Raw genomic sequence first — 27,908 nt, forward strand, 5'->3', positions numbered from 1 at the left:
GTGGGGTCAGGGGCCCAAAAAGTCCGGTAGGTATTCTAGAGGGGACTGCTTGAGGGTAAAGGAGAAAGTCATTTAGGGCTGGTATATTAAAGGCAGCACTGTCGGATGTTGAGGGTTTGAGGAAAAAGATGGAATTTGCCCCTGGTTTTTGTTGAAGGGGACCTGGGGTGTCTCCTGCTTGGAGTTTCCCAGAATAGGTCTCCCTTCAATATCAAATTTAGATTTACACTCTTTGGCCCAATGCATTTCTCTACGGTAGCGAAGGCAGATTTTTGGAGGTTTTTTTTTTTTTCTTTAGCTTTCTTAGGGCAGTTCCTTTTAAAATGGTACTTATCTTCACATGTAAAGCATCCTTTATTTTCCTTTTCTTAAGGCAGCAACCATTGTTTCATCTAGTATTTGCATCTTTTGAGTTTCTGATCCTATATTGTGACAAACCTTCAAATAATAGAAAATAGTCCCTGTCTCACGAATTGGGGCTATAGCCCTTTAACATTCCTAATTTGCATTATCATAAGCAAGTAATTTCTCTAGTCGCCTTTTAGCTTCTTCTCCAATTACCGTAGGGAAATAGCAGTTTCTAATCTAGCTAAGAAATCAACATACGTTTCATTAGGTCGCTGCAATATTTTAATGTAGCTACCTGTAGGCTCCCCTTGAGTAATTTGATCCCAAGCTTCAAGGGCCACTGTTTTTAATTGATCATACAACAAAGGAGGGCATCATATTTGAGCTTCTATGGCATCAAATTGTCCAGTGCCAGTTAACATTTCAAAAGTAATTTGGTTTTGGGGAGCGCCAGCTCGAGCATTTTTGTTAGCATGATCTCTGGCTATATCTTGAAACCACATTGTCCATTGAAGATACTCTCTCTTGGTTTAAGGAGAGCTTTTATTAAAATTCACCAATCATAGGGAATAAAGATTCCAATAGAAGATGCCATAGCGTTTAGAATCTCTCTAGTAAAGGCTAATGTGGGCCGTACAAAGTTATGGCCTTTTTCACTTGTTGCATGTGAAAAAGGTTAACACCTTCATATTGAGGTGTTATTTGCCCTTGAGCATCAACATTTCTTAAAACTAGAAAGGCGGAGAAACCTTCAGCTTCAGAGACCTGTGATTGCAAAGCCAGCAACTCAGAGAGCCTCTGTTGCAAAGGGGGTAGATTATTTTTATTCAGAAAGGTGTTATCGGTTTTAATGTTAAAAGGTGTCTTAAGGGAGTCATTGTCAGAATCATTAGGTTCTCTCGAGGAAGAGACTTTGGGTTATGTGCCCTCCGGCAGGGGAGGAGCGCTTGGAGCAACCGGGGCAGGGTTGGTAGGAAAATCCTGAAATATCTTATGTTGTTCTAATTGGGCCTTTCGTAAGGTAGCATCGTCTAACTCATATTCATGTAACGAGTGTTCTCCCTGTTGCCGAATATCAGGAGGGCAGAATTCTGTAATGGCAGAATCACAGCTTCAGTGAGAGCCCACAGGGGCCAGAAATCTATCGGAATATGTTTTCCCTGTCTGACGGCTCGTTCAACATTCTTTTTGATGTGATGCCAAATTTCTAAATCAAAACTACCTTCATCAGGGAACCAAGGGTTACATTCAACCACTGTCTGAAGGCAAGCCTCTATTCACTGGCGTGAAACCAAAAATCCCTGAACTTTAAATAAGTGATAAACTAAAGTAGAAAAGTGATGGGGCTTTCCAGCTGTTTGACCCATGTCTTAATACTTACTAGCCTCAACAGGCCCTCTGGGGTCACTCTGTCCGAACCTTGCCACGTGTACCAGAGTCCCTGTTTCTGGGAGCCACTTGTTGGTCGTTTAATGGACCGGAACCTGGTGGTCTGGAGTCGACGATAAGAAAGTAAGAGAGAGAAAGAGGCTGATATCCCCTGGTTTACGTGGAGAGCCAATAAAACTCTGTTCTTAGAGCTTGCGCTGCTGCACGTAGGCACCAGGCGCCCTCTTGAAGGGGTGAAGGCACAGTGCGCCTTCTCCAGAGGGTCTTAGAAGCCCGGGCAAGAAAGTGAACTCAGTGGGCCTCCGCGCTCCAAGGAATTAGCCTGAAAGAGAGAGAGAAGGAAAGAAAGAAAGAAAGACATGGGGACCCAAGCTCTGATGGAGCAAAGGTGTTTTAATCAACATGGTGTGGACATATATACTGTCTTACAGGTAGTTATTCTCAGCAAAGATAAAGATTAAAATTCCAGACTTACAAAACATAAGGCGATCCCTATCAAAGACAGAGAGTTGTAAACAATCACTTTTTACCCTATGGTTCATAAAAAGGGAAGAGGGTACTTATCACCGTAATGAGAAATGCCTGGATTCCTCAGCCCCAGGAAAGGCATGCCTCTCCTCTTAATTCCTGAATATTCAGGAATTAATAAGGACCAGAGGATTCCTGACAGATCCAAAACAGCACACAGGAAGCCTCCTGTTAAATGCTTCCTGACGTATGGGATCGCAAAGAGTTAGACATGACTGAGTGCATATACATGCACACAGACAAGATTACCAAAGGAGAGTGTTAAGATGAAAGGAGTCAATAAAGGGATTTATTCTGAAATTATCTACTATTACTATATTTAATTATGATAATAGACATGAGCAGGAAGGAACATGAACATGGGAAGTTTTACCCACCTTTTATACTCATTATCCCCATTTTATCATTGAAAAATCTGAGGCACAGAGTGATTAGTAGCTTGGCCATGGTTTTCAGCTAATAAGTAGGATGTTGGTATAAAGCAAACAAAGAAGGGGCAGAAAAGTTAGAAAAGTGCAATGTCTCAGAAGCTAAGAAAGAAAGAACATTAAAAAATGTTGATTACAACATCAAACACTAAGGGAAATATGAAGAGTGTATAAGAAACTGCCACCTGCATGCTGTGGAGTATGGAACATACAAACATATAAACATGTAACTACTTCCTAAAGCGTTTTAAGTTGATGAATCTCTATTCAGACAAATGCCTGGTCAAGGTATTCATTTTACTTAAGTAAGAGGAGTAAAATACCCAACGTCAGGGAATTTATTGTAACCTAAGAAGGAGAATAAGGTAAATATGCATATAATAATAAAAGTAGTAAGATAAATACCAGAGGGCTTCCTTTTCTAAGTTTCAAAGCATCCTCTTGATACCTCTAATCTTGTGGCTCTCAAATTTTAGTATACATAAGATTACCTGCTTCTCCTACCTCAGAGATTCAGGGTCTTTTCCAATGAGTCAGCTCTTCGCATCAGGTGGCCAAAGTACTGGAGTTTCAACTTCAACATCAGTCCTTCTAATGAACACCCAGGACTGATCTCCTTTAGGATGGACTGGTTGGATCTCCTTGCAGTCCAAGGAACTCTCAAGTCTTCTCCAACACCACAGTTCAAAAGCATCAATTCTTCTGTGCTCAGCTTTCTTTACAGTCCAACTCTCACATCCGTACATGACCACTGGAAAAACCATAGCCTTGACTAGATGGACCTTTGTTGGCAAAGTAATGTCTCTGCTTTTTAATATGCTGTCTAGGTTGGTCATAACTTTCCTTCTAAGGAGTAAGTGTCTTTTAATTTCATGGCTGCAGTCGCCATCTGCAGTGATTTTGGAGCCACCCAAAATAAAGTCAGCCACTGTTTCCCCATCTATTTGCCATGAGGTGATGGGACCAGATGCCATGATTTTAGTTTTCTGAATGTTGAGCTTTCAGCCAACTTTTTCATTCTCCTCTTTCACTTTCATCAAGAGGCCCTTTAGTTCTTCTTCATGTTCTGCCATAAGAATGGTGTTATCTGCATATCTGAGGTTATCACTATTTCTCCTGGCAGTCTTGATTCCAGCTTGTGCTTCCTCCAGCCCAGCGTTTCTCATGATGTACTCTGCATATAAGTTAAACAAGCAGGGTGACAATATACAGCCTTGACATACTCCTTTTCCTATTTGGAACCAGTCTGTTGTTCCATGTCCAGTTCTAACTGTTGCTTCCTGACCTGCATACAGGTTTCTCAAGAGGCAGGTCAGGTGGTCTGGTATTCCCATCTCTTTCAGAATTTTCCACAGTTTGTTGTGACCCACACAGTCAAAGGCTTTGGCATAGTCAATAAAGCAGAAATTGATGTTTTTCTGGAACTCTCTTGCTTTTTTGATGATCCAGTTGATGTTGGCAATTTGATCTCTGGTTCCTCTGCCTTTTCTAAAACCAGCTTGAACATCTGGACGTTCACGGTTCACGTATTGCTGAAGCCTGGCTTGGAGAATTTTGAGCATTACTTTACTAGCATGTGAGATGAGTACAATTGTGCGGTAGTTTGAGCATTCTTTGGCATTGCCTTTCTTTCGGAATGAAAACTGACCTTTTCCAGTCCTGTGGCTGAGTTTTCCAAATTTGCTAGCATATTGAGTGCAGCCCTGTGTTCTAAAAGACTTACATAACCCAACTCGTTTATTATTTGGAGCCTTGGGAGCAATAAGGTTTATTATTATCCATCTTAGAAAGAGGAAGCAGCCCAGAGAGATGGTTTTCTTCAAGATTAGTTATTTGGAAAATGACAGACCAAGATTTGAAACCAAGGATTCTTAAGCCAGTAAGAGTCTAGGTTCACACTTCTAAGTATTATACCGTGCTGCCTCTTAAAGGGAGTAGCATTTAGATAGACTTTGAACAACAGATAAAACTTCTTTAGGAAAAAAAAAAAAAACTTCTTTAGGGATAGACTAGTGGGAAGGACATTTAGAGTGAAAGTGAATTTTCTTTGGGAAATAAGGAAATAGTTGGATTTGACAGAATTGGTTACTTATGGTGCTTCCCAGATGGCGCTAATGACAAAGAACCCGCCTGCCAATGCAGAAGACATAAGAGGCGTGGGGTTTTACCCCTGGGTTGGGAAGGTCCCCTGGAGTAGGAAATGGCAACCCACTCCAGTGTTCTTGCCTGGAGAATCCCGTGGACAAAGGAGCCTGGCAGGCTACAGTCTATAGGGTCGCAAACAGTTGGACACAACTTAGTACGCATGTGCTTTGAACCTACATCTCTGAGAAGGTCTCAAGTGCTCTAAACTGAATTTTTGAAAGATTTTAAAGAAGTGGGATAATAGATACAATATTGTGAAATATTTTGCTAAGAGGCTAGTATTCCTATGTTTTAGTTTGGTTTTCTAGTTTAGACTTCTATATCACTGTTAGTTTTATGATTTAAAATAAAAGATTATCTTATAGTATCCAATTAGTTATGTCCTTGACCACCCCTCTGTGTTAGGCAATATTGCCTGTGAACACTGAATGCATATGAAATAATAGGGACAATTTTCAGCTCTCTATTTTAAAATAATTTTTTTTTGGTGGCTTTTGAATTTGAGTTAATTTCAGAACAGGTATCAGTGCATTATTTAATTTATAACACCTCTTTCCTAGGAAATGCCATGTACGTTCATGTGTATACCATTAAAATAGAAGAAATTAAATTGCAGATCCTATTAAATTCACATAAATCCTGTGAAACCTTTAGAATCACATTCTAGTGTGTCTAAAGTACTGAGATTAATGTAATTGTGATAATATCAAATGGTGGTTATTTATATTTCTTTAATTTTTTAAGCTGTGTGGCATGTGGAGATCTTAGTTCTCCCCCCAGGGATCAAACCCATGCCCTTGCAGAGAAAGCTCAAAGTCTTCATTAACCACTGGACTGCCAGGGAAGTCCTGGGCATTTTTTATTAAACACTGAGGTGTAGCTATTAGCACATCTGTGGTTAACATGTAGATTCAGTCTTGTGAAAAGGCCAGCATTACTCAACCATGAGAGATGGTAGCAATGGTAATTAAAGTCCTGAGTTAATTAAGCAGATTTGTACCACAGAAACATAAAAAGGATTGTTGTGGTTCAAAAAGGGAGAACTGAAGAGTTGATGGTCTGAGAATAAGGAAGGAGATGAATTTGGAGACTGTATTTGGTGTTAGGTTTACATTTCTCTTACCAGTAGATGAGACTGTCTATGGAGAAACAGGCATGTTTATGGAAGACTGGGAAAATTTTTGTGCTTTTGATCTCCTCTTCACAGTTTTGAAGAAGTACATGGAAAATACTCATCAGAAAACAGTGATCTGTGCTCAGGGGAAGACTCTTCCATGCATTGCACCGCTTCTAACCACCGTGGAAGAGACTCCGCAAGTCATCTCAGCTCGAGTCCAGGGACATCTTCCTGAGTGGCTCAATGGCTATCTACTTCGTACTGGACCTGGGAAATTCGAGTTTGGGAAGGATAAGTAAGCCTTGATTTTGGAGAACAGTTTAATTTTCTTAGCATGGGCTCTTTCTATGTAATGTGCATAATATCTGCTTCCTCTCAGAGGCTAACATTGCTACACAATCCCTTTGATCACAGCTAAGGAAACTATAGCCTACAGGAAAAAAAAAATGGAGATTTTAATTCTTTTTCAAAAGTCCTGACTTCTGCTTTGCAGACTATTATAAATTTTAAGTCATCTGAAAGTTTGTGCTAAAAGAGAAGTGTCAGAAACTATGACTACTGAGCTCCGTTTCATCACAAGTTCCTGGAGGAAGGGGCAATGTCTTCACTTCATACCACTCTCTCACCCAGTACTCCCCAAACACAGTGGCTCTTTCAGTTCCTCAAACCAGGAATGTTTATTTTTGCTCAGGGCCTTGGCGTTGGCTGGTTCATCTCTCTTTCCAAGTCTGATTCTTGTCATTCAGATATCAGCTCAAATTTCACATCCTTTGAGCTTTCCCTGATCTCCCAATCTAAAGGTGCTGTTTTTTATATTATTTATTTTAATTCTCTGCATTATCAATAGCTAGTATATTTTTGCTTGTTTACTTATTTATTAGCTGTTTTTCTCATTAGATGGCAGTTTCATAATGTCAGGGACCTTTTCTTGATCAACCTATATCCCCAGTATCTAGGATAGTGCTCTGTAGTTAAATAGCACCCAATACTTATATGTAAGTAAATGAGAAGCCCAGCAACTCATTGGTGTATCATTTCTCTGTGTGACTACTAGGGACATGAAGTGATGTGCAGAAACCATTGTGGTCAGAAAGAAATCTACTTTGCTTTAAACATTTAAAAATTTTAGAAACTTTTTTTTTATTGTGAAAGTTTTTACCTGTATTAAACTTTTTGAAATATAGAACCAAGTGAGGGAAAAGTGTGTACCACATCCTCTGTTAGCACTTTGACATATTTCCTGCTGATCTTTCCCCCGTCTCTATAGATTTGTTTTAAATAATTACAATCATATGAAAAAAATTTTTAGTGAGGTATAATTGACATATTAGTTTCAGGTGTACAACATAATGATTCAATATTTGTATATATTGTGAAATTATCATCACAAGTCTAGTTAACATTCATAACCATACATGTTAACAAAAATTTGTTTTTCTTATGATGAGAAGTTTTAAGATTTACTGTTGTACATGCTGCGTGCTAAGTTGTTTCAATTGTGTCTGACTTTTTGTGACCCTATGGACTGCAGCCTACAAGGCTCCTCTGTCCATGGGATTCTCCAGGCAAGAATACTGGAGTGGGTTGGCATGCCCTCCTCCAGGGGATCTTCCTGACCCAGGGATCGAACCTGCTTCTCTTATGTCTCCTCTATTGGCAGGGAGGTTCTTTACCACTAGAGCCACCTGGGAAACCACAGTTTTACTGTTAGCAACTTTCAAATATGCAATACAGTTTTATTAACTATAATCTGACTCTGTACTTTACATCCCTTATTTATTTCATAACTGGAAATAAATTTTCATCCCATTTACCTCTTGCAATAACCAATCTCTTGCAACCACCAACTTATTCTCTGTGTCTGTGAGCTTGTTTGTCTTTCTTTCTTTTTAATCTTTATGATTTAATCTTTAAGATTCTGAAAGGTTGTTGTTGACCCACGAAAAGACGCCGGGATTCTTGGCCTCCGGAGGAGAAGAATTCAATCTGGGGCCAGAGACGAGGCTGGATCGCTCAGAGCTTTTGTGTAATAAAGTTTTATTAAAGTATAAAGGAGATAGAGAAAGCTTCTGACATAGGCATCAGAGGGGGGCAAAAGAGTTCCCCCCTGCTAGTCTTCAGCTGGATGTTATATAGTCACTGGCAGTCTGTTAATGAAAGAAAGGAATGTCTTAAAACTCAGAATGGCACCAGGCCCCTCATCCATAAGATGTATTTTGGGATAATCTTGGCACCAGATGATTCATCCCGGGCCATAAAACAATTGACTTGAATCTTGTAGAAGGGCAGATTACCATACAAATAGTTTCATTTACATAGATTAGGGGAACAATGTCTGAGTATAACATACTGATTTGTCAAGTAGGTTCTGAGCCATTAGGCGAACCGACTTGAAGACGGAGTCTGGGGTAAATGCATAGTACATTAACATAGCTTAAGACAAACATTTCCATAAGAAAAATGCATTGATTAACTCAAGGTTTGAGAATAGTTAACTTCAGGTGAAACCAGGTGTCATTATGGCAACACAGTATTTTAAGAGAAACCTCCTTTTAAATTTGTATAGAGAAGGAAAAATATATCAATAGTTTTTTTCCTCCTGCCGCTTAAGAGAGATAAAAATGTCTGACACTTGCAGCCTATTTCCTCTGTTTGGAGACCCCTGGCCTTCCTGCCTGTCACCCTCTCAGTTCTACATATAAGTGAAATCATATGGTATTTGTCTTTCTCTGTCTGACTTATTTCACTTAGGATAATGCCCTCAAACTCTACTCATGTTGCAAATGGCAACATTTCCTTCTTTTTTATGGTTGAGTAGTATTCCATTGTGTGTGTGTATTTATATATATATATAACATCTTCTTTATCCATTCATCCATTTTTGGGCACTTAGGCTGTTTCCATATCTCAGCTATTATAAATAATGCTGCAGTAAACATGAGGATGCATGCATCTTTTATGAGCTAGTGTTTTCTATTTCTTTGGACTAATATCCGGTGGATCATATGGTAGTTCTGTTTTTAATTTTATGAGGATCCTCTATTTTTTGTGGTTTTGGTAGTGGCTATACTAATTCATGTTTTCACCAACAATACGTGAGTGTTCTCTTTTCTCCACATCCTCCCCAACACTTGTTATTTCTTGTCTTTTTGATAGTAACCATTTTAACAGGTGTGATGTGGTATGTCACTGTAGTTTTGATTTTCATTTCCCTGATGATTAGTGATGTTGAGCATCTCTTCGTATACCTGTTGACCATCTGTATGTCTTTTTTGTAAAATGTCCATTTAGATCTTTGGTCCATTTTAAAAACAGGTTTATGTGTGTTTTTGCTATTGAGTTGTATGAGTTTTTAAAAAAATATATTTTAGATATTAACTGAATTTTTTGTCTTTATTTTAAAAATTTCATACTGTCTTAAGGCTTTTTATCTGTGTTGCTACAAAATCTGAATGATTTACTTTTTTGGTGACTATCTAAATTTAACCTTTATTTAAAAACTTCCTTGTATTTAAGTTTAATTTTTTATTTTTAAAATTATGAACATATTATAACACATTTATAAGAGACTTGGAAAATACAGAACAAAGTTACATATAGTTCCACTATATATTACAATTATTTTTTTTAATAGACAAATTAAGATTTTTAGTTGGAGTTTCATATCAAGCCCTCAAAAATTAATAGAATGAATAGACAGAAAAGGGAAGATATAGTAGACCTGAAAAGCACTATGAATAAGTTCAGCATAATTAAGATTTGTATAATTTTCACACAGTAGCAGGATACAAATTCTATTCAAGTTTCCATGGACTATGAACCAGGAGACACTGGAACATATCCAGGGACATAAAACAAGACACAAAAATTTCATGGTCTAAAGGTACTGAAATCATATAGAGTCTGTTCTTTTATCACTGTGGAATTATGTTGGAAATCAATATCAAAAGATATTTGAAAATAACCCACATATTTTCAAGTGCAATGTGACATTTCATGAATCTTTAACTTAGTCACTGAAAGTCTTAATAAAGCTAAAAGACTGAATAAACACAGAGGGTGACTGAAGCAAAGAAAACATTTAAATGAGAAATTAATATAAAAATGAGAAATTGAAATCAAAGACACTTTAAAAATGCCATGTATTTGGAAATTATCTGTCCACTTTTAAATGATGGATGTGAATGACTTACTTTTAATGGCTGGGTGATATTCCAGGTAACTTTTTAAAAAATGTGGTAAAATATACATAACATTTACCATCTAAAATTTGCCAACTATTTTTTGATTGTACAGTTCAGTAGCATTAAGGATATCCACACTGATGTGCCACCATCCATCTACTTTTCATTTGCAAAACTGAAACCCTGTATCCGTTAAACAGTAACTCCTCATTCTCCCTTTCCCCAAGCTTGGCAGCCACCTGTTCTGCCTTCCATTAGTTATATTCCTGTGGGCCTGGTGGGAATCTGGTCATGGCCATACTGTGCTTTTCCACCTGTTGTTAGAGACAAATCAAGAATTAGGGCATGTTTAAGATATATTTCTTAATAACTCAGATACTTTAATTTTCTGAATCTGTTGCATCTTGTCTTCACTGAGTATTAGACTTATGAAATGACAGTGCTAGAAGGAAACAAAATGCAATGTTCTTCTACCACCCTATCCCTCCCCAATCAGCTGCTGCAAGAAGCCCTTGAGAAATTATTTTAAATACTTAGGGCAATGGTTCTGGGACTGGGAGGGTAGAGAGCTGATTTGGAGGTAGAGAGAAAGAAAATTACTGGTCTATGGATCGCCCCCGCCCCCTTTAGCCCTAACAGAGAAGTTCTTCTTTTCCCTATTTTATCTGGATTTCATGAAATTTATAATTTGAAAAAGAGATCACGAAGCATAAAGGAGGAGGAAGAGGAAAAAGAAAAATAAAAGTACTAGTCCACCTCCCAGAGGGTCACAGCCTCTTACAAAAAGCACGTGGCATTTCATTTGCTGCAGAAGTGGCTCTAGTCAGTTGTAAACCAAACAGCAGAAAGATCTTTGTGGGGGAAGGAAAGTGGATGATGTGGTTGGTTGGTCCTTGTAAGTGTCTACTTTGCCTTCAAATCAATATTTTCCAGAGCCAGCATTAGGCATGTATAACAAGAACAAGATCTTGCCTGACCCCTGGGTGAGAAGTACAGATATCTTCAAATTAAAGAGGCAGAAAACTGAGGCTTAGTTTAGTGACTGGTTCTCAACTTTGATTGATTGATTGATTTTCATAGGAGAATGTTTCCTGTTTTTATTTATAAAAGGCATCATCAGTTATCATAATACACAGCTTTCTCTTTTGTGGATCCCCAAGTCTTTTTCATATATTTCTCTTTAATAGAATTTACTTGCAAATATTTGGGGGGCATTTCTTTGTTTTTAGAATTTTTATTTTATATTGGAGTACAGTTGATTGACAATATTGTGATAGTTTCAGATGTACAGCAAAGTGATTCAATTATATATATATACATGGTATATAGTCACTAAGTGGTTGTGTTTACTCACTAAGTCATGTCCAGTTCTTTGCAACCCCGTGGACTATAGTCCACCAGGCTCCTCTGTCCATGGGATTTCCCAGGCAGGAATAATGGAGTGGATGGCCATTTCCTACTCAAGGGGATCTTCCTGACCCAGGGACTGAACCCAGATCTCTTGCATCTCCTGCATTGCAGGCGTATTCTTTACCACTGAGCCACCAGGGAAGCCTCCATGCATGTGTATGTTCTTTCCAAATTCTTTTTCCATTTAGGTTGTTACATAATACTGAGCAGAGTTCCCTGTGCTGTACAGTAGGTCCTTGTTGGTTATCCATTTTAAACATAGCATTTTGTACTTGTCAACCTCAAACTCCCTAACTATCCTTCCCACCCACACTTACCCTGGGTAACCATGAGTTCCTTCTTTAAATCTGTGAATCTGTTTCTGCCTTGAAATAAGTTGATTTGTACAATTTCTTTTTAGATTCCATATATAAATGATACATAGATATTTCTGAGTTAATTCATTCAGTATGACAATCTCTGTGTCATCCATATTGCTACAGATGGCATTATTTCATTCTTTTTAATGGCTGAGTAATATTTCACTGTATATATGTGCCACATCTTCTTAATCCATTCACTTATTGATGGACATTTAGGTTACTTCCTAATATCTTGGCTACTGTAAACAGTGCTACAATGAACATTGGGGTGCAAGTATCTTTTTGGACCATGTTTTTCTCTGGACATATGCCCAGAAAGGATTGCTGGGTCATATGGTAGCTGTATTTTTAGCTTTTTAGGGAACCTCCATACTGTTTTCCATAGTGGCTCTATCAATTTATATTTCCACCAACAGTATAGGAGGGCTCCCTTTTCTCCACACTCTATCTAGAATTTCTTGTTTGTAGTCTTTTTGATGATGGCCATTCTGACTGGTGTGAGAGGGTATCTCATTGTGGCTTTTATTTGTATTTCTCTAACAATTAGTGATGTTGAATATCTTTTCATGTGCTTCTTGGCCATCTGTTTGTCTTCTTTGGAGAAATGTCTATTTATGTATTCTGCTCAATTTTTGATTTGGTTGTTTGTTTTGATGATATTAAGCTACATGAGTTGTTTGTAAATTTTGGAGACTAATCCCATGCTGGTCACATAATTTACAAATATTTTCTCTGAATCTGTGGGTTGTCTTTTCATGTTATTTATGGTTTCATTTGCTGTGCAAAAACATTTAATGTGGTCTCATTTGTTTATTTTTGTTTTTATTTCCATGACTCTGGAGATGGATTGAAAAAAATATTGATATAATTTATGTCAGAGAGTGTTCTGCCTATATTTTCCTCTAAGAGTTTTATAGGCTCTGATCTCACATTTAGATCTTTAACCCATTTTGAGCTTATTTTTGTGTATGGTGTTAAAGAATGTTCTAATTTCATTTTTTTACATGTAGCTGTCCAGTTTTCCCAGCACCATTTATTGAAGAGACTATCTTTCCACCATTGTATAGTCTTGCCTCCTTTGCTGTAGATTAACTGACCAGAGGTGAGTGGATCTATTTCTGGGCTTTCTGTCCTGTTCCATTGATCATATTTCTGTTTTTGTGCCAGTACTATACAGTTTTGATGACTATAGCTTTGAAGTATAATCTGAAACCAGGGAGCCCGATTCCTCCAGCTTTATTTTTCTTTCCCAAGGTTGCTTTGGTGGCTGCTGCTGCTTAGTCACTTCAGTCGTGTCCAACTCTGTGTGACCCCATAGATGGCAGCCCACCAGGCTCCCCCGTCCCTGGGATTCTCCAGGCAAGAACACTGGAGTGGGTTGCCATTTCCTTCTCCAATGCATGAAAGTGAAAAGTGGAAGTGAAGTCGCTCAGTCATGTCTGACTCTTTGCGACCCCATGGACTGCAGCCTACCAGGCTCCTCTGTCCATGGGATTTTCCAGGCGAGAGTACTGGAGTGGGTTGCCATTGCCTTCTCCATTGCTTTGGCTATTTGAGGTCTTTTGTGTCTCCAAACTAATTTTAATATTTTTTATACTAGTTCTATAAAAATGTCATTGATAATTTGATAAGGATTGCATTGAATCTGTAGGTTGTCTTAAGTAGTATAGTCATTTTGGTAATACTAATTCTTCCGATTCAAGGTCATGACATATCTACATCTGTTTGTATCATTTTCGATTTCTTTCATCAGTGTCTTATAGTTTCAGATGACAGGTCTTTTGTCTCCTTAAGTAAGTTTATTCCTAGACACTTTATTCTTTTTTTTTTTAACTTTACAATATTGTATTGGTTTTGCCATACATTGAGTTGAATCCACCATGGGTGTACATGTGTTCCCCATCCTGAACCCCCTCCTACCTCCCTCCCCATCCCATCCCTGCATCGAACCTGGACTGGTAATTTGTTTCACATATGATAATTTACATGTTTCAATGCCATTCTCCCAAATCATTCTGCCCTCGCCCTCTCCCACAGAGTCCAAAAGACTGTTCAATACATCTGTGTCTCTTTTGCTGTTTTGCCTACAGGGTTATCGTTACCATATTCTTTTTAATGCATTAGTAAATGGGATTGTTTCCTTAATTTCTCTTTCTGGTCTTTTGTTTTTAGTGTATAGAAATGCAACAGATTTCTGTGTGTTAATTTTGTAACCTGCAACTTTACAAAATTCACTGATGAGCTCTAGTCGTTTTCTAGTAGCATCTTTAGGGCCTTCTATGTATGGTATCATGTCATCTGCAAACAGTGACAGTTTAACCTCTTCTTCTGCAATTTGGATTACTTTTATTTCTTTTTCTTCTCTGATTGCCATAGCTAGGATTTCCAAAACTATGTTCAATGAGAGTGGTAAGCATGGACATCCTTGTCTTGTTCCTGATCTTAGAGGAAATGCCTTCTGCTGTTCACTGTGGATTATGATGTTAGCTGTAGGTTTGTTATATATGGCTTTTATTATGTTGCGGTAGGTTCCTTGTATGCCCACTTTCTGGAGAATTTTTACCATAAATCAGTGCTGAATTTTGTCAAAAACTTTTCTGCATCTATTGAGATGACCATATATATATATTTTTTAATTTTTGAATTTTTTATTGATGTATAGTTGATTTACAAAGTTTTATTACTTTTAGGTATACAACATAGTGATTCAATATTTTTATAGATTACACTCCATTTAAAGTTTTTATAAAAGACTGACAATATTCCCCGTGCTATCCATTATATCCCTGTATTGTATTCATTTTATACCTAGTAGTCTGTACCTCTTTTTATTTATTTATTTATTTTAATTGGAGGATAATTACTATATTGTCGCTAAGAGTCGGACACGACTGAGTGTCTTCACTTTCACTTTTCACTTTCATTCATGGGAGAAGGAAATGGCAACCCACTCCAGTGTTCTTGCCTGGAGAATCCCAGGGACAGGAAAGCCTGGTGGGCTGCCGTCTATGGGGTCGCACAGAGTCAGACATGACTGAAGTGATTTAGCAGCAGCAACAGCATCTCTTCTCTTGTGATTTGATGACCATTTTTAGTGTTGTGTTTGGGTTGCTTTTTCTGAGTGTGAATCTATTGCAGTTTTTAGGTTTGCTATTCCCATGAGGTTTTGATATAGCAATCTATATGTGACAAAGTTGCTTTAAGTTGCTGATCTCTTCCCTGCCTAGAGGAGTTCTTTAGCATTTGTTGCAAAGCTGGTCCTTCAGCATTTGTTGCAAAGCTGAAGCAATTAGGTAAGCAATTGCTCTTAGGTAACAGAGGCCTTCAAGAGGGCTCATGCCAATGAGCACTTCCCAGAACTGCTGCTGCCAGTGTCTTTGTCCCCACAGTTGCCTGCTCCGCCACCTCTGCAGGAGACCCTCCAGTACTAGCAGATAGGTCTGGCCCAGTCTCTTGTGGGATCACTGCTTTTTTCCCATGGGACCTGGTGCACTCAAGAATTTGCATGTGCCCTTCAAGAGTAGAGTTTCTGTTTCCTCCAGTCCTGTGGTAGTCCAACAATCAAATCCCACTGGCTTTCAAAGCTGGACTCTCTGGTGACTTCTCTTCCCGTTGCTGGACTCAGGGCTCAGAACCTGCCCTCCAGTGGGAGAACTTCTGTGGTATGACTATTTTCCAGTTCGTGGGTCCCACACCCTGTGGGCATGAGATTGAGTCTATTAAGTTGTGCCCTCCCTAGTGCTTCCCTTTGGCTTCTCCTTTGTCTTTGTGTGGAGGGTATCTTTTTTGGTAGCTTCCAGCATTTTTCTACTGATGGTTGCTTACAAGTCAGTTGTGATTCTGGTGCTCTCACAATAAGGGGTGAATGAATGTCCTTCTACTCCACCATCTTGAGATCCCAACTTAGATTTAAAGGGAGTGGTGGAGACCTGAAGCAAACACAACTCTTAACCTGTGAACAAGAATAGCTCTGCTTGGTTGTTCAGGCCATATCTGAAGCTTATTCCACAGAATTGCCTACCCCTGAAACCTTGAACTCTGAAACTCTACTCTCTTCTTAAAACCCCAATTTCCACACCCCTCCATTCCTGTGAAACTTACCTTTAATTGCTTCATGTTCTCATCTTACTCTTCTCCATCTTTTCGGTTTATCAACTTTCCTTTAGTTTCTTCTCCCTGGTGTAGATTCCACAATCTATAGATTTCTATAGATTCCTTCACATACACCCTTACTGCCACCATCCTCTCTACCTTTGCCCTGGTGAGCTACCTGCCTCTGACCATTTCTGGTCCTACATCAACCTATTTCTGGCTTCCTCTTCTCAGCGTCCAGGCCTGCTAAGCATTTCTAGAGGAAATCACATGACCTAACAGATTGATTCAATGACAGAATTATGATTTCCAGCCCCATCTGAGTCTTTGGTGCTGCCAGGAAGTCTTTAGCTCTTTCCAGCTTCCCACAGGGTCCCTTTCCTGAAACTTCCTTCATTCTCCCTGTGTCTTTGACTGTCAACAGACAGACCTGCCCACTTCATTATGGATAGAGGGGCAATGGAATTTGAGCTCCTTCAACTTCCCTCTTCCTCACCTCCCTATTTCTGCAGAGAGTTACTCCTGCCTGTCATCATCGGAGCAGGAAGAGGCTTCTCGCCCTCCTCTGAAACCTCACCGCATCATTCCTGCCCTCCCTTTGTATCTGTTCTCCTTCACTAATCCCTCGTCTCAGCCTGCAAGTGTCTTCTCATCCTGAAATCCCCTCATTCCTTTGCACCTTCTTCTCTAACTAGTACCCCCTCTCCTCCCCTCACCGTTTCTGTTTTCCTGCTTCCTGAGGTCTTCTCAGTTCACTTCCATCTAACTTTTCACCCCTCCATGCTACAGTGCGTGCATGTGTGCTAAGTTGCTTCAGTCATGTCTGACTCTTTGTGACCCTATGGACTGTAGCCCACCAGGCTCCTCTGTCCATAGGATTCTCCAGGTAAGATTACTGGAGTGTTTTTTCATGCCCTCCTCCAAGGGATCTTCCTGACCCAGGAATCAAACCTGCATGTCCTGCAGTTCCTACCTTGCAGGCGGATTCTTTTACTGCTGAGCCACCAGGGAAGTGGTATCAGTTCTCAAAAAGGTCACCAAAGCCTTTTAAGTGTTAAATGAAATGGGTTTTCCAGTCCTCGGTCTACTTTTCTACAACATTTGACCTTCTTGTCAATGTCCTAACATTTTCTGGTCCTGGATTCCCACATAACACTTTCCTGATTCTTCTCCTGTCCCTCTGATTGTATGTTCTAAAATAATTTTTTTGCTGTTCACTTTACTTCACTTTCCTTTCAGTGTTGATGTACCCCAGCCTCTGACCTGAGTATTCCTTCCTTTTCTCTCATTATGTGCTTTTTTGCTATAGTAGAAATAGTATATTCTTTAGAGTAAGATGGAGTGGGTTCAGATTCCATGTTCACCACTTTTCAGCACTATAATCTTGAGCAAGTTTTCCCATATGAAAAATGAGACTAATAATACTGATTTTAATGACTGAGTATGAGGATTAAAGGAGATAATGCCTATAAAGGGCTTCACTCAGTGGCTGACAGGAATGAACACTTAGTGCATTTTCTTTCTCTTCTTTCCCTTCAATGCCCTCTTTCCCCATTCCTCTTCCTGATAAGTAACTTCTAGTTCACCTTACTTTTGTAGATTCCAGGATGTGGAGTCAGCACTGGGCTGAGATCCTTGTTCTGCCATGTGCCTGTCCTATGACCTTGATTTGTTGTTGCTGTGAACCTTGGTTTCGACATCTATACTATGGTGATAGTAGTTCCACATCTGTAATCAATGTTGGGTCAGGGGAATAAATATTTATATATATGACCCTTGAACAACACAGGGGTTAGGCGTGCCAAACCTCTGCACAGTGGAAAACTGTCTATAACTTATAGTCAGCCTTTTGTTCCCATGGTTCTGTCACATCTGTGGGTTTTTATCAACCAACTGCAGATTGTATAGTTTACTACAGTATTTCAGTCCAGTTCAGTTTAGTAATTCTGTCGTGTCTGACTCTTTGTGACTTCATGAACTGCAGCTTGCCAGGCTTCCCTGTTCATCACCAACTCCCAGGGCTTCCTCAAACTCATGTTAATCGAGTCGGTGATGCCACCCAACCATCTCATCCTCTGTCGTCCCCTTCTCCTCCTGCCTTCAATCTTTCCCAGCATCAGGGTCTCTTCCAATGAGTCAGCTCTTCACATCCGGTGGCCAAAGTATTGGAGTTTCAGCTTAAGCATCAGTCCTTCCAATGAATATTCAGGATTGATTTCCTTTAGGATTGACTGGTTTGATCTCCTTGCAGTCCAAGGGACTCTCAAGAACTTTCTCCAACACCACAGTTCAAAAGCATCAATTCTTCGGTGCTCAGCTTTCTTTATGGTCCAACTCTCACATCCATACAACCCTACTGGAAAAACTATAGCTTTGACTATACAGACCTTTGTCAGCAAAAATCTGTGTATAACTGGATCCATACAAAACAAACTTATGTTGTTCAAGGGTCAACTGTATACACACACACATTATATATATGTATATATACATATTTATCTTTTCATAAGTATTATTGTTGTTCAGTTGCTCAGTCGTGTCCAACTTTTGTGACCCAGTGGACTGCAGCATGCCAGGCTTCCCTGTCCTTCACCATCTCCGGGAGCAATGAGTCAGTGATGCCATCCAACCATCTCATCCTCGGTCGTCCCCTTCTCCTCCTGCCTTCAATGTTTCCCACACCAGGGTCTTTTCAAATGAGTCGGCTTTTTGCACTAGGTGGCCAAAGTATTGGAGCTTCAGCTTCGGCATCCACCCTTCCAATGAATATTCAGGGTTGATTTCCTTTAGAATGGACTGGTTTTATTTCCTTGCAGTCCAAGGGACTCTCAAGAGTCTTCAGCACCACAGTTCAAAAGCATCAATTCTTCAGTGCTCAGTTTTCCTTATGGTCCAACTTTCACATCCATACATGACTGGAAAAAACTATAGCTATGACTAGATGAACCTCTGTTGGCAAAACAATTCTCTGCTTTCCAATATGCTGTCTAGGTTGGTCATAGCTTTTCTTCTAAGGGTCAAGCATCTTTTAATTTCATGGCTATAGTCACCATCTGCAGTGATTTTGGAGCCCAAGAAAATGAAGTCTGTCCCTGTTTCCATTGTTTCCCCATCTATTTGCCATGAAGTGATGGGACAGGATGCCATGATCTTTGTTTTTTGAATATTGAGTTTTAAGCCAGGCTTTTCACTCTCCTCTTTCACTTTCATCAAGAGGCTTTTAGTTCCTCTTCACTTTCTACCATGAGGGTGGTGTCATTTGCGTATCTGAGGTTATTGATATTTCTCCAGGCAATCTTGATTCCAGCTTGTGCTTATCCAGGCCAGCATTTCGCATGATGTACTCTGAATATAAGTTAAGTAAGCAGGGTGACAATATACAGCCTTGATGTACTCCTTTCCCAATTTTGAACCAGTCTGTTGTTCCATGTCCAGTTCTAACTGTTGCTTCTTGACCTGTATACAGGTTTCTCAGAAGGCAGGCAGGGTGGTCTGGTATTCCCATTGCTTCAAGAATTTTCTGCAGTTTGTTGTGAACCACACAGTCAAAGGATTTAGAATAGTCAATGAAGTAGAGTAGATGTTTTCCTGGAATTCTCTTGCTTTTCCTATGATTCAACAGATGGCAATTTGACCTCTGTTTCCTCTGCCTCTTCTAAATCCAGCTTGAACATCTCGAAGTTCTTGATTCATGTACTGTTGAAGCCTAGCTTGGAAAATTTTGAGCATTACTTTGCTAGCATGTGAAATGAATACATTTGTTCAGTATTTGAACATTCTTTGGCATTGGAATGAAAACTGACCTTTTCCAGTCTGGTAGCCACTGCTGAGTTTTCCAAATTTGCTGGCATATTGAGTGCCGCACTTTTTTTAGGATTTGAAATAGCTCAGCTGGAATTTTATCACCTCCACTAGCTTTGTTCGTAGTGATGCCTCCTAAGACCCACTTGACTTCACTCTCCAAATGTTTGGTTCTAAGTGAGTGATCACACCATTGTGGTTATCTGGGTCATTAAGATCTTTTTTGTACAGTTCTTCTATGTATCCTTGCCACTTCTTAATGTCTTCTGTTTCTGTTAGGTCCATACCACTTCTGTCTTTTATTATGCCCATCTTTATATGAAATATTCCCTTGAAGTGAACTGAAGTGAAGTGAAAGTCACTCAGTTGTGTCCAATTCTTTGGGACCCCATGGACTATAGAGTCCATGGAATTCTCCAGGCCAGAATACTGGAGTGGGTATCCTTTCCCTTCTCCAGGGGATCTTCCCAACCCAGGGATCAAACCCAGGTCTCCCACATTGCAGGCAGATTCTTTACCATCTGAGCCACAAGGGAAGCCCATATTCCTCTGGTATCTCTAATTTTCCTGAAGAGATTACTAGTCTTTAACACTTTGTTGTTTTCCTCCACTTCTTTGCATTGATCGCTGAGGAAGGCTTTCTTATCTCTCCTTGCTATTCTTTGGAACTCTGCATTCAGATGGGTATATCTTTCCTTTTCTCCTTTACCTTTTGTTTCTCTTATTTTCTCAGCTGTTTGTAAAGCCTTCTCAGACAATCATTTTGCCTTTTTGCATTTCTTTCTTTTTTTTTTTTTGAGGATGGTTTTTGATCACTGCCTCTTTACAATGTCACAAACCTCCATCCATAGTTCTTCAGGCACTCTATCAGATCTAATCCCTTGAATCCATTTGTTACTACCACTATATAATAAGGGATTTGATTTAGGTTATACCTTAGGGACTGGTGGTTTTCCCTGCTTTCTTCAACTTAAGCCTGAATTTTGCAATAAGGAGTTCTTGATCTGAGACACATTCAGCTCCAGGTCTTGTTTTGCTGACTGTATAGAGCTTCTCCATCTTTGACTGCAAAGAATATAATCAGTCTGATTTTGGTGTTGACCATCTGGTGATGTCCATGTGTAGAGTCATCTCTTCTGTTGTTGGAGGAGGGTGTTTGCTATGATCAGTGTGTTCTCTTGGCAAAAGTCTGTTAGTTTTTGCCATGCTTCATGTTGTACTCCAAGGCCCAATTTGCCTGTCACTCCAGGTATCTCTTGACTTCTTACTTTTGCATTCCAGTCTCCTGTGATGGAAAGGACATCTTTTTTCTGGTGTTAGTTCTAGAAGGTCTTGTAGATCCTCATAGAACCATTCAGTTTCTGCTTCTTCAGCATTAGTGGTTGGGGTATAGACTTGGATTACTCTGATATTAAATGGTTTGCCTTGGAATTGAATTGAGATCTTTCTGTCGTTTTTGAGATTGCACCCAATTACTGCATTTTGGATTCTTTGGTTGACTATGAGGGCTACTCCATCTGTTCTAAGGGATTCTTGCCCACAGTAGCAGATACAATGGTCATCTGAATTAAATTTGCCCATTCTGGTCCATTTTAAATCACATATTCCTAAAATGTCGATGTTCACTCTTGCCATCTCCTGTTTGACCACTTCCAATTTATCTTGATTCATGGACCTAACATTCCAGGTTTCTATGCAATATTTTTCTTTACAGCATCAGACCTTACTTTCACCACCAGACACACCCACAGCTGGGTGTTGTTTCCGCTTTCACTCAGCTTCTTCATTCCTTTTGGAGCTATTTCTCCGCTCTTCTCCAGTAATATATTGGGCACCTGCCAACATGAGGAGTTCATCTTTCTGTGTCATATCTTTTGCCTTTGCCTACTGTACATGAGGTTCTCAAGACAAGAATGCTGAAGTGGTTTGCTGTTCCCTTCTACTGTGAACATGTTTTGCAAAACTCTCCATCAAGACACATCTGTCTTGGGTTGCCCTCCATTCAGTTCAGTTCAGTTCAGTAGCTCACTCTTTGTGACCCCGTGGACTGCAGCATGCCAGGCTCCCTGTCTATCACCAACTCCCGGAGCCTACTCAAACTCATGTCCACTGAGTCGGTGATGCCATCAACCATCTCATCCTCAGTCATCCTCTTCTCCTCCCAACTTCAATCTTTCCCAGCATCAGGGTCTTTTCAAATGAGTCAGGTTTCACATTAGGTGGCCAAAGAATTAGAGTTTCAGCTTCAACATCAATCTTTCCAATGAATATTCAGAATTGAATATTTCCGTTAAGATGGACTGGTTGGATCTCCTTGCAGTCCAAGGGACTCTCAAGAGTCTTCTCCAACACCACAGTTCAAAAGCATCAATTCTTCGGCACTCAGCTTTCTTCATAGTCCTACTGTCATATCCTTACATGACTATAGGAAAAACTATAGCTTTGACTAGATGGACCTTTGTTGGCAAAGTAATGTCTCTGCTTTTTAATAAGCTGTCTAGGTTGGTCATAACTTTTCTTCCAAGGAGCAAGTGTCTTTTAATTTCATGGCTGCAGTCACCATCTGCAGTGATATTGGAGCCTAAGAAAATAAAGTCTGTCAGTTTCCATTGTTTCCCCATCTATTTGCCATAAAGTGATGGGACCAGAAGCCATGATCTTAGTTTTCTGAATGCTGAGTTTTAAACCAACTTTTTCACTCTCCTCTTTCACTTTCATCAAGAGGCTCTTTAGTTCTTCTTTGCTTTCTGCCATAAGGGTGGTGTCATCTGCATATCTGAGGTTACTGATATTTCTCCCAGCAACCTTGATTTCAGCTTGTGCTTCATCCAGCCTGGCATTTTCATATGATGTACTCTGCATAGAAGTTAAATAAGCAGGGGGCAAAAATATAGCCTTGACATATATGGCGTGGCTCATAGTTTCATGAGTTAGACAATGTTGTGACCCATGTGAACAGTTTGGTTAGTTGTCTGTAATTTTGACTTTCATTCTGTCTGCCTTCTGATGGATGAGGATAAGAGGCTGGTGGAATCTTCCTGATGGGAGGGACTAGATGTGGTTCTTGCTCTGGTAGGCAGGGCAATGCTCAGTAAATTTTTAATCCAATTTTCTGCTGATGGGTGGGGCTGTGTTCCCTCCCTGTAGTTTGGCCTGAGGCCAAACTGTGGTAAGGGTAAAGGCAGTAATGGGGACCCCTTTCAAAAAGACATATGTCAGCATGCAGTTGCTCCCAGGACTGTTGTATTCAATGCCCCTGACCCCACAGCAGGTCGCTGTGAACCCACACCTCCACCAAAGACTCACAGACACTCACGAGCAATTCTGGCTCACTCCCTTTTGGGGTCACTGCTCCTTTCTCCTGGGTCCTGGCGCACACAAGGTTTTGTTGTGCCCTCCAAGAGTCTGTTTTCCTGGGGGTTTTCAGTTCTTTCGTCGGATCCCCAAGTTGGGAAATCTGTTTTGGGTCCTAGAACTTTTGCAACAGTGCGAGAACTTCTTTGGTATAATTGTTCTCCAGGTTGTGTGTCATCTGCTCAGTAGCTCTAAGTGGGGCTAATGGTGACTTCCTCTGTGAGGACTTATGCCCCTCGCTGCGCCTCCCAGGTCCCCGCGGCAGGTCACTGCTGATCCGTGCCTCCACAGGAGACCCTGAAACACTCATAGGCAGGTCTGGCTCAGTCTCTTATGGGGGCCACTGTTCCTTTCCTTTTATCCTGGTGCCCACAAGGTTTTGTTTGTACCCTCGGATTGTCTCTGTCGGGTCTGATATTTGATTTCACAAGTATATATTTCATAAATATACATATTTTATATAAAATTATGTTGTTCAAGGATCAACTGTATATACACATTATGTACATACATATCTTTTCCTAAATATATATTTTTATATCCTGGTGACATGCCCAGCACAGTTTCCGACACACAGTAAGTCCTCAGCAGATGGTGTTGTTATCCCAGAGCCATCCCTATTCGTGTCACACACAGACACTTCCAAACATCTCTTTTCCACAGCACACCCATCTCTTGTATCCTAGACCTGTGTCTTGCCAGCTGGCTGTGACACATCTCTACTCTGATGATTTGCAAATGGCTCAGCCTCTTGTTCAAAACTGAACTGCTTGCTTTTCTCCCAATATTTGCTCTTCCTGTATTTTCCATGTCAGTTAAAGAGTCGTCATCCATTCAGGGGTGATTTTTTGGATTCTCTCTCTTTGTTACTGCCTACCTCATGACAGTCATCTCTGACTTATTTCTGCAGTTTGTCCTTTTCTCATTGTACTGTTTCATTTTAAGCTTTCATCTCCTCTCACTTGAATTATTACCTGGTTGTTCGTCTTTTTGTTCCATATTCTAGTGTGTTCAGAGTGACCTTTCTAAGACACAGGTTTCACTCTTTCACTTTCCTGTTCCTAAACTCCACACTTTCCTGTTGAAGCTGACCTATTTCTCTGGCATGATTGCCTGCCACTAATGGCTAATACTAATTTGTTAACTGGCTGCTTCTTCAAGATACCATATACCTTCAGGTTCTTCCTTTTTTTTTTTTTCCTTCTAATCACCTAATCCTAAGATGCCTTTTTACTCTTCTCCACCTGGCAAACATCCTTAAAGAATCATGTTCTTCCCTCTTGACTTTTCCCTGATGTCCACATCCTTCCAATCTGTTGTTCCTCCTGTGCATAGACAGTTTAAAAAAAAACAAAAAAACAAGAAACCAACACTTTTCCATTAGTGCAGTAATCATTGTGTACTTCCCAGGTGGTGTTAGTGGTGAAGAATCTGACTGCCAATCCAGGAGACTCACAAGATGTGGGTCTATCCCTGGGTTGGGAAGATCCCCTGAAGTAAGAAATGGCAACCTACTCCAGTATTCTTGCCTGGGAAATCCCAAGAACAGAAGAGCCTGGAGGGCTACAGCCCATGGAGTTGCAAAGAATCAGATGTGACTGAAAACACACACACACATCATGATAGTTATTTATACACCTATAATTTCTGGCCTTGGACAATGCCTCTCAGATAGCAGAGACTCAAGAAATGTTGGTTGATTTGACTAAATAAATACTTAGAATGATAGAGTCAAGAAGGATCTTGTGAGAAGGAATCTAACAAGTTAATTATCTAAAAGTAATTTGGGTCAAGAAAGTCAGTTATTACAAGAATGAGCATGGAAGAGATTGGCTTAATAGGAGAACGTGCCAAAAATTAGGGGTTTGCTCGACAGCTCAGTATGAGTCAACATGAGATGGTAACAAAGAAAAATAAGAAGGAAAGAAAAAAATATGAATAAATGAGGAAGCTGAGTGTCTGAGTTTACACCCAGAGTATAGGTTTGGCTCTATGTATCATGATTTTATTGGGATTTAGACTGGAATAACAATAAAACTATTTTGTTTTTAATGTTTTTTGAAAAAAATTACCAAAATATGGTGAGAAACTGCTAGCTGATATCAAGGATAAAAGGGCGAAAGCCCAAATGCACAAAATAAGAAATGACAATGAAGGAATTCTCTGGCAGTCCAGTGGTTAGACTCCGTGCTTCCACTGCAGGAGGCACCAGTGTGATCCCTGGTCAGGGAACTAAGATCCCACAAGTTGTATGTTGCAGGCAAAAAAAAAAAAAGAAAGAAATGACAATTAAAAAGAAGTCATTGAATAGATAAAAAATTATAAAAGACTTTGTGGGCCTCTATGCAAATACTCTTGGAAACCTCAAGGAAATGAATAATTTCCTGGGGGAAATACAGATTAACAAAATTGACAGAGTAGAAAGTTTAAAGACACCAGTTTTGTAGAAGTAAACAAGAAACTTATTGAATAACTGCCCCCTTAAAAAAGCACTAAACCTCAATTATTTCACAGAGAAATTCTACCAGACTTTTGAATATCAGATAGTTCCAGTGCTTTATAGATTATTTTTGTTCAGTTGCTCAGTCATGTCCAACTCTTTGCAACCCCATGGACTGCAGCATGCCAGGCCTCCCTGTCCTTCACCCATCACCCATCACCCATACTCAAACTCATGTCCATTGAGTCAGTGATGCAATCCAACCATCTCATCCTCTGTCATCACCTTCTTCTCCTGCCTTCAATCTTTTCCAGCATCAGGGTCTTTTCTAATGAGTCAGCTCTTTGCATAAGAAGGCCGAATTATTGGAGTTTCAGCTTCAGCATCAATCCTTCCAATTAATATTCAGGATTGATTTCCTTTAGGATTGACTGGTTTGATCTCCTTGCAGTCCATGGGACTCCCAAGAGCTTTCTCCAACACCACAATTCAAATGCATCAATTCTTCGTCGCTCAGCTTTCTTTATGACCAACTCTCATATCCATACATGACTACTGGGAAAATCATAGCTTTGATTATACAGACCTTGTTGGTGAAGTAATATCTCTGCTTTTTATTATGCTGTCTAGGTTTGTCATAGCTTTTCTTCCAAGGAGCAAGTGCCTTTTAATTTCATGGCTGCAGTCACCATTTGCAGTGATTTTGGAGCCCAAGACAATAAAGTCTCTCACTGTTTCCATTGTTCCCCCATCTATTTAACATGAAGGGATGGGACCAGATGCCATAATCCTAGTTTTTTGAATGCTGAGTTTTAAGCTAGTTTTTCATTCTCCTCGTTCACCTTCATCAAGAGGCTTAGTTCCTCTTTGCTTTCTGTCATAAGGGTGGTGTCATCTGCATGTCTGAGGTTATTGATATTTTTCCTGGCAATCTTGATTCCAGCTTGTGCTTTATCCAGCCTGGCATTTTGCATGATGTATTCTGCATAGAAGTTAAATAATCATGGTGACAATATATAGCCTTGAAGCACTCCTTTCCCAGTTTTGAACCAGTCTGTTGTTCCATGTCTGTTTCTAACTTTTGCTTCTTGGGCTACACAGATTTCCCAGGAGACAGATAGGATGGTCTGGTATTCCCATCTCTTCAAGAATTTTTCAGTTTGTTGTGGTCCACACAGTCAAAGGGTTTAGAATAGTCAGTGAAGCAGAAGTAGATGTTTTTCTTGAATTCTCTTGCTTTTTCTGTGATCCAACAGTTGTTGGCAATTTGATCTCTGTTTCCTCTGCCTTTGCTAAATCCAGCTTCAACATCTGGAAGTTCTCAGTTAATGTACTGTTGGAGAATTTTGAGCATTCCTTTGCTAGCGTGTGAAATGGTTTTGATCACCACCTCCTGTACAATGTTACGAACCTGTGTCCCTAGTTCTTCAGGCACTGTCTATCAAATCTAATCCCTTGAATCTATTTGTCACTTCCACTGTATAATCATAAGGGATTTGATTTAGGTCATATCTGAATGACCTAGTCGTTTTCTCTACTTTCTTCAATTTAAGTCTGAATTTTACAATAAGGAGTTAATGATCTGAGCCATTGTCAGCTACCAATCTTGTTTTTGCTGACTGTATAGAGCTTCTTCATGTTCAACTGCAAAGAATATAGTCAGTCTGCTTTCGGTATTGACAATCTGGTGATGTCCTTATGTAGAGTTGTCTCTTGTGTTGCTGGAGAGAGAGTTTCCAATGACCAGTGCATTCTCTTGGCAAAGTCTGTTAGTTTTGCCCTGCTTCAGTTTGTACTCCAAGGCCAAATTTGCCTGTCACTCCAGGTATCTCTTGACTTCTTACTTTTGCATTCCAGTCCCCTGTGATGGAAAGGACATCTTTTTTTTTTTTTATTTTTGTATAAGTTCTAGAAGGTCTTGTAGGTCCTCATAGAACCGTTCAACTTCAGCTTCTTCAGCATTAGTGGTTGGGGCATAGACTTGGATTACTGTGCTATTGATTGGTTTGCCTTGGAAAAGAACAGAGATCATGCTGTTGTTTTTAAGTCCTTTTGCTGACTCCCCAGGTTGGGAACTCTGTTTTGGGCCCTAGAACTTGCTACAGTGCGAGAACTTCTTTGGTATAACTATTCTCCAGTTTGTGTGTCATCTGCTCAGTGGCTCTATGGTGGGGCTAATGGCGACCTCCTCCAAGAGGACTTATGCCACATGCCACACCTCCCAGGTCTGCTGCAGCTAGAGCCACTGTCCCCGTGGCACGTCACTGCTGACCAGGGCCTTCACAGGAGACTCTCAAACCCTCAAAGGCA

The 27,908-nt window shown here is 39.9% G+C and overlaps 1 protein-coding gene across 2 annotated transcripts in view; it reads left to right on the plus strand.

The window, feature by feature from the left end:
* Window positions 1-27,908, plus strand: part of BCO2 (beta-carotene oxygenase 2) — a 71,833-nt gene that overhangs the window by 6,530 nt on the left and 37,395 nt on the right. For both annotated transcript variants that reach the window (XM_043899229.1, XM_043899238.1), the window contains exon 2: window positions 6,046-6,250. In XM_043899229.1, the coding sequence (XP_043755164.1) occupies window positions 6,046-6,250 (205 nt within the window). The remainder of the gene's footprint in view (window positions 1-6,045; window positions 6,251-27,908) is intronic.

This window comes from Cervus elaphus, chromosome 1 (genome assembly GCF_910594005.1).
Source record: "Cervus elaphus chromosome 1, mCerEla1.1, whole genome shotgun sequence".
In the NCBI taxonomy this organism is placed as follows: domain Eukaryota; kingdom Metazoa; phylum Chordata; class Mammalia; order Artiodactyla; family Cervidae; genus Cervus; species Cervus elaphus.